General features: G+C 40.2%; 1 protein-coding gene across 13 annotated transcripts in view; it reads right to left on the reverse strand.

Moving 5' to 3' along the window:
• KIAA1217 (KIAA1217 ortholog) overlaps positions 1 to 14,313 on the reverse strand; it is an 804,298-nt gene that overhangs the window by 42,681 nt on the left and 747,304 nt on the right. For 12 of the 13 annotated variants that reach the window (XM_073581790.1, XM_073581793.1, XM_073581791.1 and 9 more), the window contains one exon: positions 1,133 to 1,956. In XM_073581790.1, coding sequence (XP_073437891.1) covers positions 1,133 to 1,956 — 824 coding nt within the window. Of the gene's footprint in view, positions 1 to 1,132; positions 1,957 to 9,561; positions 9,582 to 14,313 lie in introns of those variants that run through there. The other variant, XM_073581800.1, reaches the window with a different exon arrangement.

Below are 14,313 nucleotides of genomic sequence, written 5' to 3' on the forward strand. Positions count from 1 at the left end.
TTTTTGGAGATCACCCAAGACAGCACCTTTTATTAGCCGCTGTGTAATGTTTAATTCTCCATTTGAGAATGCTGCACGTAAATTGATCTCTTCCTATAGACTTTTTTCCAGAAAATACAAGTGATCTTTGACAATCCCTGGAGCAAGAACAGGGATCCTCTAAATCGGACAAACCCTTTAAGCAAATGTTACTTAGAAATGGCTCAATACCAACAACTCGGCAGATGAGTAGAATTCCAGGTCTCCAACTTTCTAGCAATATTATGATTTTAAGGGGACTTGGATTGAAACTGTACTTCATTTGCATTTGTATAGCACAGCAAAATATATTCCTCCAAGTATCAGCAAAAATACAACCCTACAAGTATCAATCTGCAATTTTCATCCTCACATTCATAAACTCTGGGAACGAAGCCATCAAGAAAACCGCAGCATCGGCGAATGAAATTGGAAACAGAAGACCTTGTAATATACCATCAGAAGAGCAAAAACATCTGCATGAAGACATGTACCCAAACACTACACAAGGACTGCGCAACTAGGCAACTACCGGTGCGGACTACCTGCTAGAAGAAATCGTATCCTCAACTTTTTAAAACTTTTCCAGGATGAAAAAATAATAACATTACTGCTCCATGCACCATGATGTTGTTCTGTTTGCAGTCCAACCTATGATCCCAATAGCGTACTCCTTATTACTGAGCCTAAAATATTCCCGATACACACAACGAGGCAAAAGCTCCAAACAAAAAAAATTGCGATATTTCAACACATTGGTGAAAAAGATGAAGAATGCGAAGGACATTTCATTGGAATATAGATAAGAATTTTTTACATTTTTTTCTTAAATTCTCAGTCCATAGTTTTGTTATTGTGCAACCATCTAGAAGTATCATGGCTACTCATGCGGTTTAGTTGGTTAGCCTTTAGAAGTAGAATACATGCATATGTAAATGTGAAGAACCACTCAGTTCATTAATGGTCAACCCTTGCTAATAATACCCACAGGTAATTAATTTTCACGTACTAATTTTATACATACATCCTAAGTATGGCATCAAAATAACTTTCCATTATGAGCTTTGTCCTCAACAGAACATAAAAGGTTCTACAGGATCGCAATATTCCTTACCGTGTAAAATTATCTTTGGGAGCTCCATATCCTGCATACATTTGCTTTTCGGTAGAAGATGGGACTATATCAGCCATGCCAAGAATTCCACCAGTGTTGCGGACTTTGGCTTCGACGAACACTCCGGGACCCTGATCTTTTTTAAAGGACTGTCGGATTGGAGAAGACCTCTCGCTGTGTATACCATGAGGAGGTACATGAGCGTTATGACCATGCATCTCCATCATCCTGATATCAGTCACTCTCTGAGGCGAGGCTGGAGGAGTTTTAGATCCAAGGGTTGGCAAATGACTGTCCGAGTGTTTTCTATTCTTCTGCCTATAAACTGATTGTTCCATCATTTCCACTTGCATAGAAGCATTAGAATAAGTGCTTGAAGACCTCATCGCCCCTCTGTGGAAAGCAAGTAGATGATCCGGCATGTCAAGAGGGTGCCCACCATGTGAAGATGCAATGCTCATCCGGCCTTCATGATACATGTAGGGGTCTGTGTACATACTATCGTTTCGCATCAATGGGACATTTTTATTGCCCATATCCTCATCTGGCTTCACGTCCCTCCTTTCCAAGATGGCACTGGGGCTAGGCGAAATAGATCTTGAGATAGGCAAACTGGATAAGCGTTCCCTTGGCATTGTTGTGTTACTCTGTCCAACAGGTGGACGCCCTCCGCCATATGGGATCCTGGATGGAGAAGGCGGCATGGAATGTGGCACAGGGGTAGGAGGTGGAGATATTGGGCCTCCATGAGAGGGGTATGTTGCTGACCCAGGCCGGTGGACTACTGGGCCTTCTCGAACGTTATAGGAAATATCCCTTTGCATCTGATGGAAACAAGAAAAAAAATTTTTAATAAGATTTCACAAAGATCAATATTTTTGTCTTGTTAGAAAAAAAAAATAAGGTTCAGTTACATAATATATTGGAAATGTTCAGTTATCAGTTTTCTTCCTGAATAATTTATTTTTTAGATGGCATGACGTGTTCAAAATGGCATAATTTCTAAGATTGTCGACCACTTACTAAATAAAAAAAATATATATAAATAATTATATTATTTTTCAATATTTTACTTGCACTTCATTAGAACCTTCAAAAACATTTTGAGACCTAGGATTGTAAACGAGGACATGTGAATATTTGCAGCTATTAATATATACCTTAATTTATCAGTTATATCATTTTATCTTCTTTTGTGTAAAATCTGTGCATCTCTATCCAAAAGTTTGATGGTTTATTATGTAAGGTTAGTAGAATCAAGACTGAACGAACATCAATTATGTATAATTTTCTGCTCCTCATTTCACACCAAGATAATTCTCGTCTGGACTACTGCATCTCTCAGCTAATCCGTTTCCCTCTTATTAAACCCTCCCCTTTCCAATTTATCCTGAATGCAGCAGTCAGGATCATATTTCTGTCCAGCCTCTACACCGATGCCTCAACCCTGTGCCAGTTATTACACTGGTTACCCATCCGCTGCTGAATACAATATAAACCTATAGCTCTCACCCACAAAGGTCTCCACAGTTCTGAACCGCCCTACATCTTCTCTCTCATCACTGTCTACCAACCTACCCGCAATCTCCAAACTGCTAATGATCTTATGATTAATATCCTTCATAATCCGAACCTCTTACTCCCAACTCCAAGATTTTTCACGTGCTGCGCCAGTTCTCTGGACAACACTACCCCAGATCTGGTTACTTCCCATTATCTACAGTTTTAAGCGTACCCTAAAAACACATCTCTTTAAACAAGTCTGTCACATCAGCGCAGCAATCTAAATGCGCTCTCTTTTCCCTTTTTCAGTTGTTTCTATCATCAGTACCCACACGAGACCCATCTGAATTGTAAAGTGCTGAGGAATATGTTGGCGCCGTTGAAATAAAATTATTATTAATATTAACGTAACTTACAGAACTGATCGCAAATATAGCCACCCAGATAGAACACCATGCTTGTTTATGGACTCTCTCAGGCACTCTACTTTAGTACCATTCACTTGAATGGGGTTGAGCATAGAACACAGACAGGTATGGCACTGTTTTGGGAAAAAGATGATCCTTCTACTCTAATCCTGGACAACCACATCTCCCCTTTCATGATAAGGCCATATATACTACCGTATATATTCCTTGGAACAGTCAACTGTGTTGGCTGAAGAAACGCTGCTTCTAGCAGCATTACGTGGTCTGTGGGATCGTTTGAATATTTTTAGTATGATATTACTGTAGCAAACTATCATATGCCACAGGAAAAAATCCAGGCCATGTGAAATTTACCGCAAGGAATATTTATTGCAAGCACGGCTCTCTCTCCGAACTGACGTCTAGTAAAAGCCATATGTTATAATTAGGCTAGAAATTTTATTTGTTTCTTTTACAAAACCTCCGGCTCAAATCACAAACCATGACCTGCGAGATGAGAGACAGAAGTCACATCAACCTAAAAGCTACACCCTGGAAGGAGCAATTTGTTTCAACGTTCTTGAAAATTAACCGCATTACTTATCTACGGGCAGTAGAGACAAAGTCTTCTCTGAAGATAGCAGCTCCAGAGATCAACTGATCAGCACAAGTGTGGTGTCTGCAACTTTTAAATGAATGAAAAGGATGTAATACATGGACCTGCTGGGTCCAACAAAGTGGAGGCCCAAATAGACCCCTTCTAGGCCTTTCATATGCCCATATGGGTAGAAGGTGTATTTATAGAACAGCCACCTTCCACCAGAGGTCCTCTTTTGGACAACAGAGCTTTAGACTTATTATATCAAACTCAAAATGTCCTGTTGTATCACGGCCAAATCTTTAGGTCTATGATCAGTTGGGGCATGTGACAACTCACACGGCCATTATCATGGCTCCCATAGGGAAGGGTATTTTCAGGAGGCAGAAAATTACTTAGGTAGAAATCCAATTCATTTCTCCATAGGGTTTGTAGACACCTCATTCAGATTTTTAAAATGGATATCTGCTGTAGATACCTGCAGCGTGTGAACATACCAAATTGCATCTTCATTGTATTTCTAGGCAAATTTCCCATTCAGGAGTCTAGAGAAAATTTTCAATATGCTGCAGAAAAACTATTTGCAGTGAGCAAAAACGAGAGAAGACTTGATAAAAAAAAAAGATAGCGAAAGGAGAGAGCAACCAAGGGGCTTATACACATGGTGGCATCCTTTGGATACTTTGTGCTCCTATATGGTGCCTTTGTGCAGCTCCAGCAGTGGATAAACGGTCACGGGACTGTATTACGACTCTCAAAGCCAGTTGGCATCTGACCAACAAGGTTAATGGGTTTTTGAAATACAAAGTCATAGGCCATTAAGGGGCAAAGGGATTAAATCAACATCACCCGAAACTACAACAATGTTATTTTCTATTATGATAAGTCAATGATTGCTAGAGGTCTGGCTGCTGAGACCCCCATCAATCCAGGGAACAAGGTCCAAATTCCATATGTGAATGGAGTGGTACTGAGCATGTGCGACCACCTCCTTATGTGAATGGAGTGGTACTGAGCATGTATAAGGTGCCTGACCTAGGTAGACCATGGACAAAGCTCTGGCACCCTACAGGAAAATCGTGTCCCAATCCCGGTATGCTATTATGTGTGGGGTGCATCACACTTACTAGTGGCCCATACTAGTGGCTCACTTCCTGCGCATCTCTCTCCGCTTCTTCCTTTGATGGATTTCTGAAGCGACCACAGAGTCATGCTTTAGTCCCGGCGGCTCCACCTTCGGCCACACATCTTGACATTGCCATCTTCCACTTGATGGGCTGCACTTCACACTGCGCTGAGTCCTCCTTCGGAACACACCTCCCATACCGGACCAGATCCTGTCATCAGGGCACATCCTTCCTCGAGCCGACACTCTTGGAGGCTGAGCATATTTTTGCGCTCTTGGGTGCTGTCCAAGCCCACAATAGGGAGTTTTTCACTGACTGTCACCATCTTGGAATCCATACTTCTGGCCGCTATCTTAGGCTGCACATATTCTGATTCTCTTGCATCAGCACCACAGGTCTTCCTTACCCTGCATTCTTCGTGTGAGAAACGCGCATCCTGCCAACTATGCCAAATGTAAGGTGCCTGAGCGAGGTAGTCATGGACGAGCAGCTGCTTCTGCAAGCTCTGGCACCCTACAAGAAAATAGTGTCACAATCCCGCTGTACTGCTATGTTTTACTTGTAGCACATAGGCCTCCACCGGCCCCAGGCTTTCATTTTAAAGAACCTTTGTAGCACACATTCCAGGGGATACAGTTAAACCTTTACTGAGAAGTTTACGGTCATTACAATAAAGCATGTAGGATAGGGCACTACAGGTTACAGTCTTTCTCACAGGTACCGGACATAACTTCAGCCCTACTTCTCGGTCCGGGAGGAGCATCCCTCTTGCTAACTCTTCTAGCACTAGGAATTCTTCTCCACCAAAGGCAGTGCACCCGGATTCCTTTACCTTCCGCGTCTTCCTTCCATTACAATCCACTGCCCCGAGTAACAGGCTCATGTTGGCCCTAGCAGCCCAATCTGTATGACCACTACTAGCACTTCACCACACTCCCTCTAACTGAACTAACACATCCTGAACTTGACACTAACTCTCAGTTCCCCCTCCAAATCATGGCCAGCTGTTACGGTTAACCCTGTCTAGGCTAACTGCAACCCCAGGGGGTTTTGCTTTCAGATAACATACATCATTAAAAAATACATTTAACCACTTGGGAATATAGAAAGTGGAACACCATCTCCACCACTCCCACACTAATCTGCGACCACATCCTTATGCGAAGTGAAACTGAGCATGTGCGACCACCACTTTTATGTGAATGGCCTGAAACCGAGCCTGTGCGACCACCATCCTTATGTGAATGGAGTAGTGGTCGCACATACTCTCCACTCCTCTATTCATAGATGCGACTTTGGACTGTCCGATCTCAGGATCAGTAGATGTTCTAGAGGTCAAATCCCCAGTAATCATATATTTCTCATCTATCCTATAAATGATGTCTATTGGGCAGATATTTTAGTTAATACAAATTATAATTCAGATTATTTTTTCAGAAAACAGACATTTTCTATTTATACATTATTTCTAATTATATAAAGCCAAAATGTACAGCTTCCAGATAATTTTATTAGCTTTGGATGAGATTAACATTTAATATGAATCTGTAAATTTCATAAGCGTGCTGTATGAGGATTCCCTGGGTACGAGAACGCTGAACATACTGATATTCCAGTCTGCCATAAATGTGAAATTGGAGGATTTTGTATTCTTATAACCACGCTGTAATTCCCGCTGTCTTTTTTCCTTGGGCGCTTTCCTTTTTCTTTTCTGTTTTGATCTTTGTGTTATTAATTTAACTGCTTCAACCCCTTCCAAAATCCGATTTTAGCTGAGAATTTCAACTTTTGACTGTGCAATGCCTCGCACCATGGAGATCATTTTATCTGCTTTGCAGAATCAAAATGGTTAAGAAAAATATATAAGTCCATGAAGAGTAACCAGTGTATGGGTGAGCATGTGAATTAGGAAGAAAAGTGACATTGTGTGTGATATGTGTGGTTATTGCTGTACACGGTCACTGTTTGATCACTCCCTTAAAGGGGATTTTTCTGTTTTCAAGTTTCTTCAGCTCATAGGCTTGTACCAGCTAAAAATAATACATATTCATTGTTTCTCACATTTCAATACTCCAGTGCAGGCTCTCTCCTGGTAATTGTTCACAGACTGCATCGGTGACGTTTACCGTTTGCAGCGGGAACGTCACAATTACAGTGCACATGATCTGTAAACAGTAACTGGAAGCATCGGCGGCGCATCGACACTGCAGCTGAAGGTAGATAGCACTCAATGTATTATTATTTTTATCTAGCATAATGCTATGGGTTGAAAAAAAAATTAGAAAATATAAATTCTTAATATCTAAGGATGAATGAAGAAGAAGCAGGGGCACTGTGTAAAAAAAGTGGGATAAAACTGAGGAATGGAGATTCAAGGGAACTGCTCACATAGTAAGTTTGTGCAAATTGCAAGTAGGTACTTGATGAAGGAGTTAGAACAACTTCGAAACGCGTCGTCAATAAAATTCCTGTTTCCAATCTCCTGGTCTCCCTGTTTTCTCTGGACCCAGTAGCACCCGCAAATACTATATTTCTCCTTTTTTTCCATTAATATTTAAGGGACACTGTATCAACAGAGCAAAGAAGCACAGTCCACCCAGAAGTGGAATTTGAATGAAGCAACAATACTCCGTAATGGGGACTAGCAACCCACCTCCCAGCCATGAACAGAAGTGCTGTTAGTATTTGTGAATTAAATACCAATATTTGTCTACTGTCCTCGGGGGCTGGTAGACCCGCCCCTGAGGATCATTTCTTTGGAAAAAAAGATCCAGACAGGAGTTTTCAATAGCTATTATCCTAAAAAAGTTAAAAGAACAAGAACATTAGTGAGGACATCGGTCATTTTACTTGTCAGACAGAAGATAATTTATTCCTATGGAGCAGGGGAAGTTAATTATAGACCGTGGATTTCTTCTTTACAGAGAAGATTTACTATATGGGTGCAACCATCTCACAAACAAGCCTCTCTGTGTAAAGAAGAGTTTTGGTAATCCGACAAAGCTTTTCAAGTCAGCAACATGTTTACTCTGGATAACATTACAATCTAGCTGCTATTCAGAGTCCGCGGCCAGATGGCAAATCATTGTCTTGTTCCCTTCTGATTTAACCACTAACTTTGCTAGTGTGACATTAACCACATGCTCGTATGCCAAGTCACAGAAAAATCACCGGTTCCCAATGTGGTGCTGCTGAGCTCACAATCCACAAAGGCTGAGAAGAAAAGGGTAAGGGATCTTAAGGATGCAATTGATGGCCTTTATTTTATATACAAAAGGGAATCTTTAGCTTTTCTCATAAGGCAGAATGCAATGACATAACAAGCCAGTCATCTCTCCTGCCACAATCTAACACAAACTATACACTATTTTACTATACTATATTTTTTTAAAATTTCACATCTTGACAATTACAATTGTTAAGAGTTTTAAATTGTCTTGTTTTTGTTGCTTTTGTTCCTCTTTTATTTTTAGGCATCACAGAATTCTTTACGCATAGCATTTTTAAATACCCAATTTGGATTACAAAATGTTAAAAATGACCAAAAAAGGGCTTAAAAAAAAAAAGTGCCATATTTTACAGTGTGCGTTTGTGTGAAAGAACCCAGATGTAGGAATATATTCCTATATCATACCACACCGCACCCTTTTATATCTAATCACCCTCCTCCATAAACTACAATTTTTAAGGGCACTAAATATCTGTACGTCGTGATTTCCCCCATAACTTACCCAAAATGACATACCGAAATAGAAGTTGTACTTCACCTTCAGCCAGGACCGTCCTTTCCCTCTTTACTCTTACTAGATGTACGGCCAGAGGTACAACTGTAGACAGCCTATAACATTGCAATACAGGTCAGTGTGCGAGTCCTTGTGCCATATTTAGCATGTACTTCTAAAGGGTAAGATACGTTTCACATGTTGCAATCCTGTGCATTGAAATGGAGAACATGGTAGACCATTGCGGTAGTCCAGGACAAGGGTTTTTTTTTCTTTTTTGCCATATGTCCTAACATACGGTAATTTTAGGGATTAACCCTATTTTGGATAAATAAAAAAGAACTAGATTATTGGTTTGCAACATCTTTAAAGGGCAACGGTACTATCCGATAACTTTTCATAATAAACTGTTCGATGTGAGTACATGAGAAATAACACCACATCTGACAGTTCTAGGTCTTGCATTCTACATTTTTACCAGTTTTCCTCTCTGCGGATTCTCTCTCTTAATTTGGAATCTACTCTGAGCTGGAGGGAAGGAAACTAGCTTCTATGAGGTCTCAAATACACATCATACAGGGAAGGTCTCCTGCTCGCTATTCTTTTTTTTTTTTAGGACACAAGACAATTAACAGCAGTATGGAGGAAATTAAGCAGCAGCAGTGGTCAGGGTAGATACGAATCCAGCACTGTAGTGAGGTAAAAGACTTGTTAGAAAGCTCAGTATGATCTCTCTACGTCTCCCTCTGCTTGTTTCCTCACTCTACTCTATCCATAAAATATAAAGTGCTGTGTAAAGTGATACCACTGTGAGCCTTAAGTCCTTCTTGTCTGAGAAAGATGGATTTGAGCTGTTTTCTACTGCGTAGATGGTTAGTTCAGGAGGTAGATGGGAGAAGGTGTGTCTGACAAGTTGGGAAGGAGGCAGATTTCTCAAGTTTCTTATATTTGCCTTTACAATTAACTTATGAAAATTAACTTATGAAGTTTGTTGAAAATTCAGTTCCCATTCCCATATTTATACACCTCTTTTTCAGAAGGTTTACACCTGATATAGAGCAAGTACATATACCTTGGAAATCTGTTGGATGAAGATCAACCACTATTCATCTCAACTTCGCTATATACATGCCCTCTTGGCTAAGAAAGGAGTATAAGCCACTACCACAATTCGGTGATTTATCGCTAGCTTGAGGAAAGGATCGGACATGCTGAAATCCATCTTGCAATACCATCAGGGAGGCGTCTAATTGTCTCCACATTTAATCTGCAGCAAGAGAATAACCTCAATATAACAACCAATGTCAAAGAATTATCTTCAGCGTAAAGAAGAAAAATTAGACCTGGAAATGATGATACGGCCCCAAAGAGTCCTGATCTCAGCATCATCCAGTCTGGCTGGCATTACATGAGTCGATAGAAGGATTTACGCAAGCCTCATACATGGAAGATCGGAGGTTCCTTCTCCAAGATGTTTAGAACAACCTGCAGAGTTCCTTCAAAAACTGTGTGCATGAACCTAGGAAAATTAATGCTGTTTTGAAGGTAAAGAATATTGGTCACACTAAAAACTGACTTGGTTTAGAATTATCTTTTGTATTTTGTTAAGTGCTAAATATAAACTATTTATTTATTATGCTTGTTTGTATAGCACCATCATATTCTGCTGCGTTTAACAGACATTGTCATCAATGTCCCTTTTGGGTCTCACAATCTAACTTCCCTATCTGTAGCAGTTCCATTTCTGAAAGCATTCTTAGTTTGCAGCATTTTTTTCCATATCTGCCTAAAACTTTTGCACAGTACCGTAACTAAACATTTCTCTGGCTTGGTTTCCAGGTTGACAAGGGATCAGTCGGAACGGAGGATATGGGAAGAGACAGGAAGGAACATTGCTTATATTTATCATACTCATCCTGTTTCATGTAAAAAACCATTGTTTTCGACTTTAGGGTTAAAGATTACCTTTTATCCAATCATTATATAAACATTTCCAAGATATAATGAGCAATTTCACAGATGGAGGGAACCCACAAAACTGAATTCAGTGAAATCATGAGACTCTATGACTTTCACAAAAACAGTGGCAAAATGTCGTCATCTGAATGCCGAAAGCCCGGCAGGGATTATTCTGCTAGAGGACCTTGTGATAAATATAGATCACTATGTACGTAAATGAAGTCAAATTAAAATTCAGTACAAGACTTGAAGGTCTGCTTCCAGCCACCCGACCGACGATCAGATATTCAGGAGACTATCATTGATATGACTTTCAAGACGGATGACAGTGCTGTGCGACAACAGGTGCCGGCTGGTTACGGTTCCACGAGAACCAATGAGTTTCGTGACTTTGGTCTATAAAATATATACTGATCTAAGCAAACCAAAATATCAAAAGTGATTTATATTAGATCATGCCTTATTACCAAATATTCCTAATTAGTGCATTTTGAGCTTATGATGGGAGACCTGACAACTGGGACTTGTCGCAGTACTGCAAAGCGCGCCCAAAAAACAGAGATCGTGATGGACGTACATTTTTTTTTAATGGATAGTCTATAAACCACTACTGTAGGAAAAAGAAGGAGCGTTTCCATAGGGTCACCCTCAAACTAAAAGGGCAGTGCTCTTTCTTGATTGCAAGAGTCAGTATTTTTATTCATATCGCGTGCATCCCTGCCCTGCATTGATCCATCAAGAACGATCAGTAGCAGAGTGCTCCTAAATCGGTGCGGATCTGAAGCATCGATATCAGAACAGGAAGTTAAAGCCGATAGGCTGCAGAAATATCACTTCCTGTAACCCGATAGCGGATGCGGTAAATATACACCTATTAGAAATGAGCACCGATAGCCACAGCGTACATTAATTTAATTCTGCGCCACAAGTCAATTCCCGCTACTCAGTTTTTCCAAAGTGTGAGAAGAGGTTTCATCAATTATCACCCTCATTGCTGGTCTTGTAGTACGCAATGAATTTTTTGCATACAAATCCAAACTGGAAAATACGTGTATTCATCCTGTGGTGACAAAGCCTAAAAGTCCCCATACACAATAGATAAAAGTCGTCTGAACCTGAAGACTTTCTAGGGATCGGCCAACCAAATAACGTCCATGGTTGCCTTCAGACTTTCTGCTCTCTCCCCAATTAATACACAGCTGAGAAGTCGGGAGACAAAGTCATCTGTCGAGCTAACGTTCAGCGAACAGTTGTAGAGCCAGCTTATGACTGGTACTAGAGGCATCATACCCAAAGAGTCCAAAGAAAGAGCGGCCCAGCTCAACAAAGGTGCATTCAAATTTCTTCAATTGATTATTCCGAAACTATTAGAAGCCGGTACAGCAAATTCATAAAAAATCCATACTACCAACGCGTTTCTGGCAACAAGTGCTCCAACGCATCCTGTTCATGTATATACACCATGAGTAAGGGCACTGGATGCTGGAAACGCGTTGGTGGTATGGATTTTTTATGGATTTGCTGTACCGGTTTTAAACAATTTGGAATACAGCGTTGAAGAAATTTTAATACCTATTCGTTGAGATGGACCAGTCATTCTTTGGATTTACAATATGCGCCAGGACAGAGGCAAGGCGCCGAGCCCCAAGTACCTATCTATGGTGAGTTGGCTATTTTCACAGTTACAAACATCATCATAAGTGCACTTACCCACAACTCTTGGCCATCTCCAATTTTAATCGCTATCATATCACTTTTCTTGATTTCAGAAATAAAAATTGTACCTGCCTTTAACAAAGAGGGTTTTAGAAGGGTCATTAGTGTAGATTGCAGCTCAGCTCCAAACAAGAGAATGGGGTAAACTGCAATACTAGACACAACGACCAGTGCAAAAGAATGGCGCTAAATCTGGGGGAAAAAAACCCTCTATCTAATGCAGGACAACAATTCTTTAAAAATTAAGCTCTCTTTGTTTTTATCTCAATTAGAAGAAACAGAAGATGAAACTCCAGTAATCCGGGGAAGCGTTTCAAACACGAGAGTGCATAAGTGCTATGGATGAGTAAACAATGATTTAGGACATTGCTGAACTAGAGAGGAGTGACCAAGGTTATTTAGGGAATGGGTGAACCTCAGAACTAAGACAGGTTATCAAACTTGGGGTTATTCAGTTTGGAAAAACAACGGCTCTAGAGCAAACTTATTATAATATGCAAATATAAGAGGGAACAGTACAGGGATCTGTATAATAATCTTTCTACACCTAGGCCTGTGACTGGGACTAAGATGCATCTTCTGAATCTAGAGGAAAGTTTAATCATAATGACAGATTCAGATTTTTTACTGTAAGAGCAGTAAGACTATGGATTCTTTACTGTAAGAGCAGTGAGACTATGGATTCTTTACTGTAACGGCAGTGAGACTATGGATTCTTTACTGTAACATCAGTAAGACTATGGATTCTTTACAGTAATATCAGTGAGAATGGATTATTTACTATAAGATCAGTGAGACTATGGATTCTTTACTAGAAGAGCAGTGAGACTATGGATTCTGTTCTAGAAGAGCAGTGAGACTACAGATTCTTTACTAGAAGAGCAGTGAGACTATAGAATTTTTACTGTAAGAGTAGTGAGACTATAGAATCTTTACTGTAAGAGCAGTGAGACTATGGATTCTTTACTGTAAGAGCAGTGAGACTATGGATTCTTTACTGTTAGATCAGTGAAACAATGGATTCTTTACTATAAGAGCAATGAGACTATGGGTTCTTTACTGTAAGAGGAGGGAGACTATGGATTCTTTACTGTAAGAACAGTGATACTATGCAACTCTGCCACATGATGCTGTAATGGTTAATTCACTACTAAAATTTAAGAAGGGTCTGGATTTCTTTCTTGAAAAATACAATATTACAGGTTATGGTTACTAGATTATGCAATAGGACGTTAATCCAGGGAACTAGTCTGATTGCCATATGTTGAGTCGGGAAATAATTTTTCCCCTATTAGTGTCTGCCCCATGGGGATTTTGTCTTCCTCTGGATCAACATTGAACTTGATGGACTTAAATAGTTTCATAGTTTTAAGGTTGATGGTAGATTTAAGTAACCTGTAATACTAGAATGGTGACATTAACACTCTCTGCTCTGTAGCATTTCAGGAACAGTATGCAGACACGGGGAAAAAGCAATTAATCAATTAAATGTCTAAAATGGTTGGTCATACTAAAGTGAGTGCTGGCAGCCTCCTCCTCCCGATAAGTGATGGATGGTCTATCCTGAAACCTTCCAGGAAGCATCAGAAATTCTCTCCCATGGGGAGGGTATAAGAGCAGCATTGAAAAGGCACAGCTATGTTCCAAAAAAAAAAGTGCCACACTAATCCACAGTTTAAGTACGGTACTGCAGCTCAGTCATGTAGCAGAGTTTCCATACCAGACCCATAGACCAGTGTGGAGCTGCTTCTGGAGAAAAGCTGCATTTTTTTTCTTTTTTTGTTCTTTTGCAAATCCTTTACAACCACGTTTTAAATATTCACATTTTCTGTTGTATGTTGTTTATATCTAGTGACATCTATTTTCTATTTTCTTTTGTTTGCGCGTTTCAAAAACATTGAGAAATCTATCGGCGGAGCAATATCGCACCAAAAGCGGAGACTGCAGAGCAGCGGCGGTGATACAAAGTGGATAATATGCGGTGATTGCAGGAGAGAAGTGACAGTGCTTTTAGAGTAAAATAAGGAGATCTAATATAGCTGTTGCTGTATTATTATTATCGATATCATTATGTCTCTTTTGTGCTCACGCAGCTCCCCTATGAACACGAGTATAAATCCTCGCACCAAACAAGCAGCAGTCAGCGACA

This window comes from Dendrobates tinctorius, unplaced genomic scaffold (genome assembly GCF_039654945.1).
Source record: "Dendrobates tinctorius isolate UK_male_01 unplaced genomic scaffold, ASM3965494v1 ptg000070l, whole genome shotgun sequence".
Lineage (NCBI taxonomy): Eukaryota > Metazoa > Chordata > Amphibia > Anura > Dendrobatidae > Dendrobates > Dendrobates tinctorius.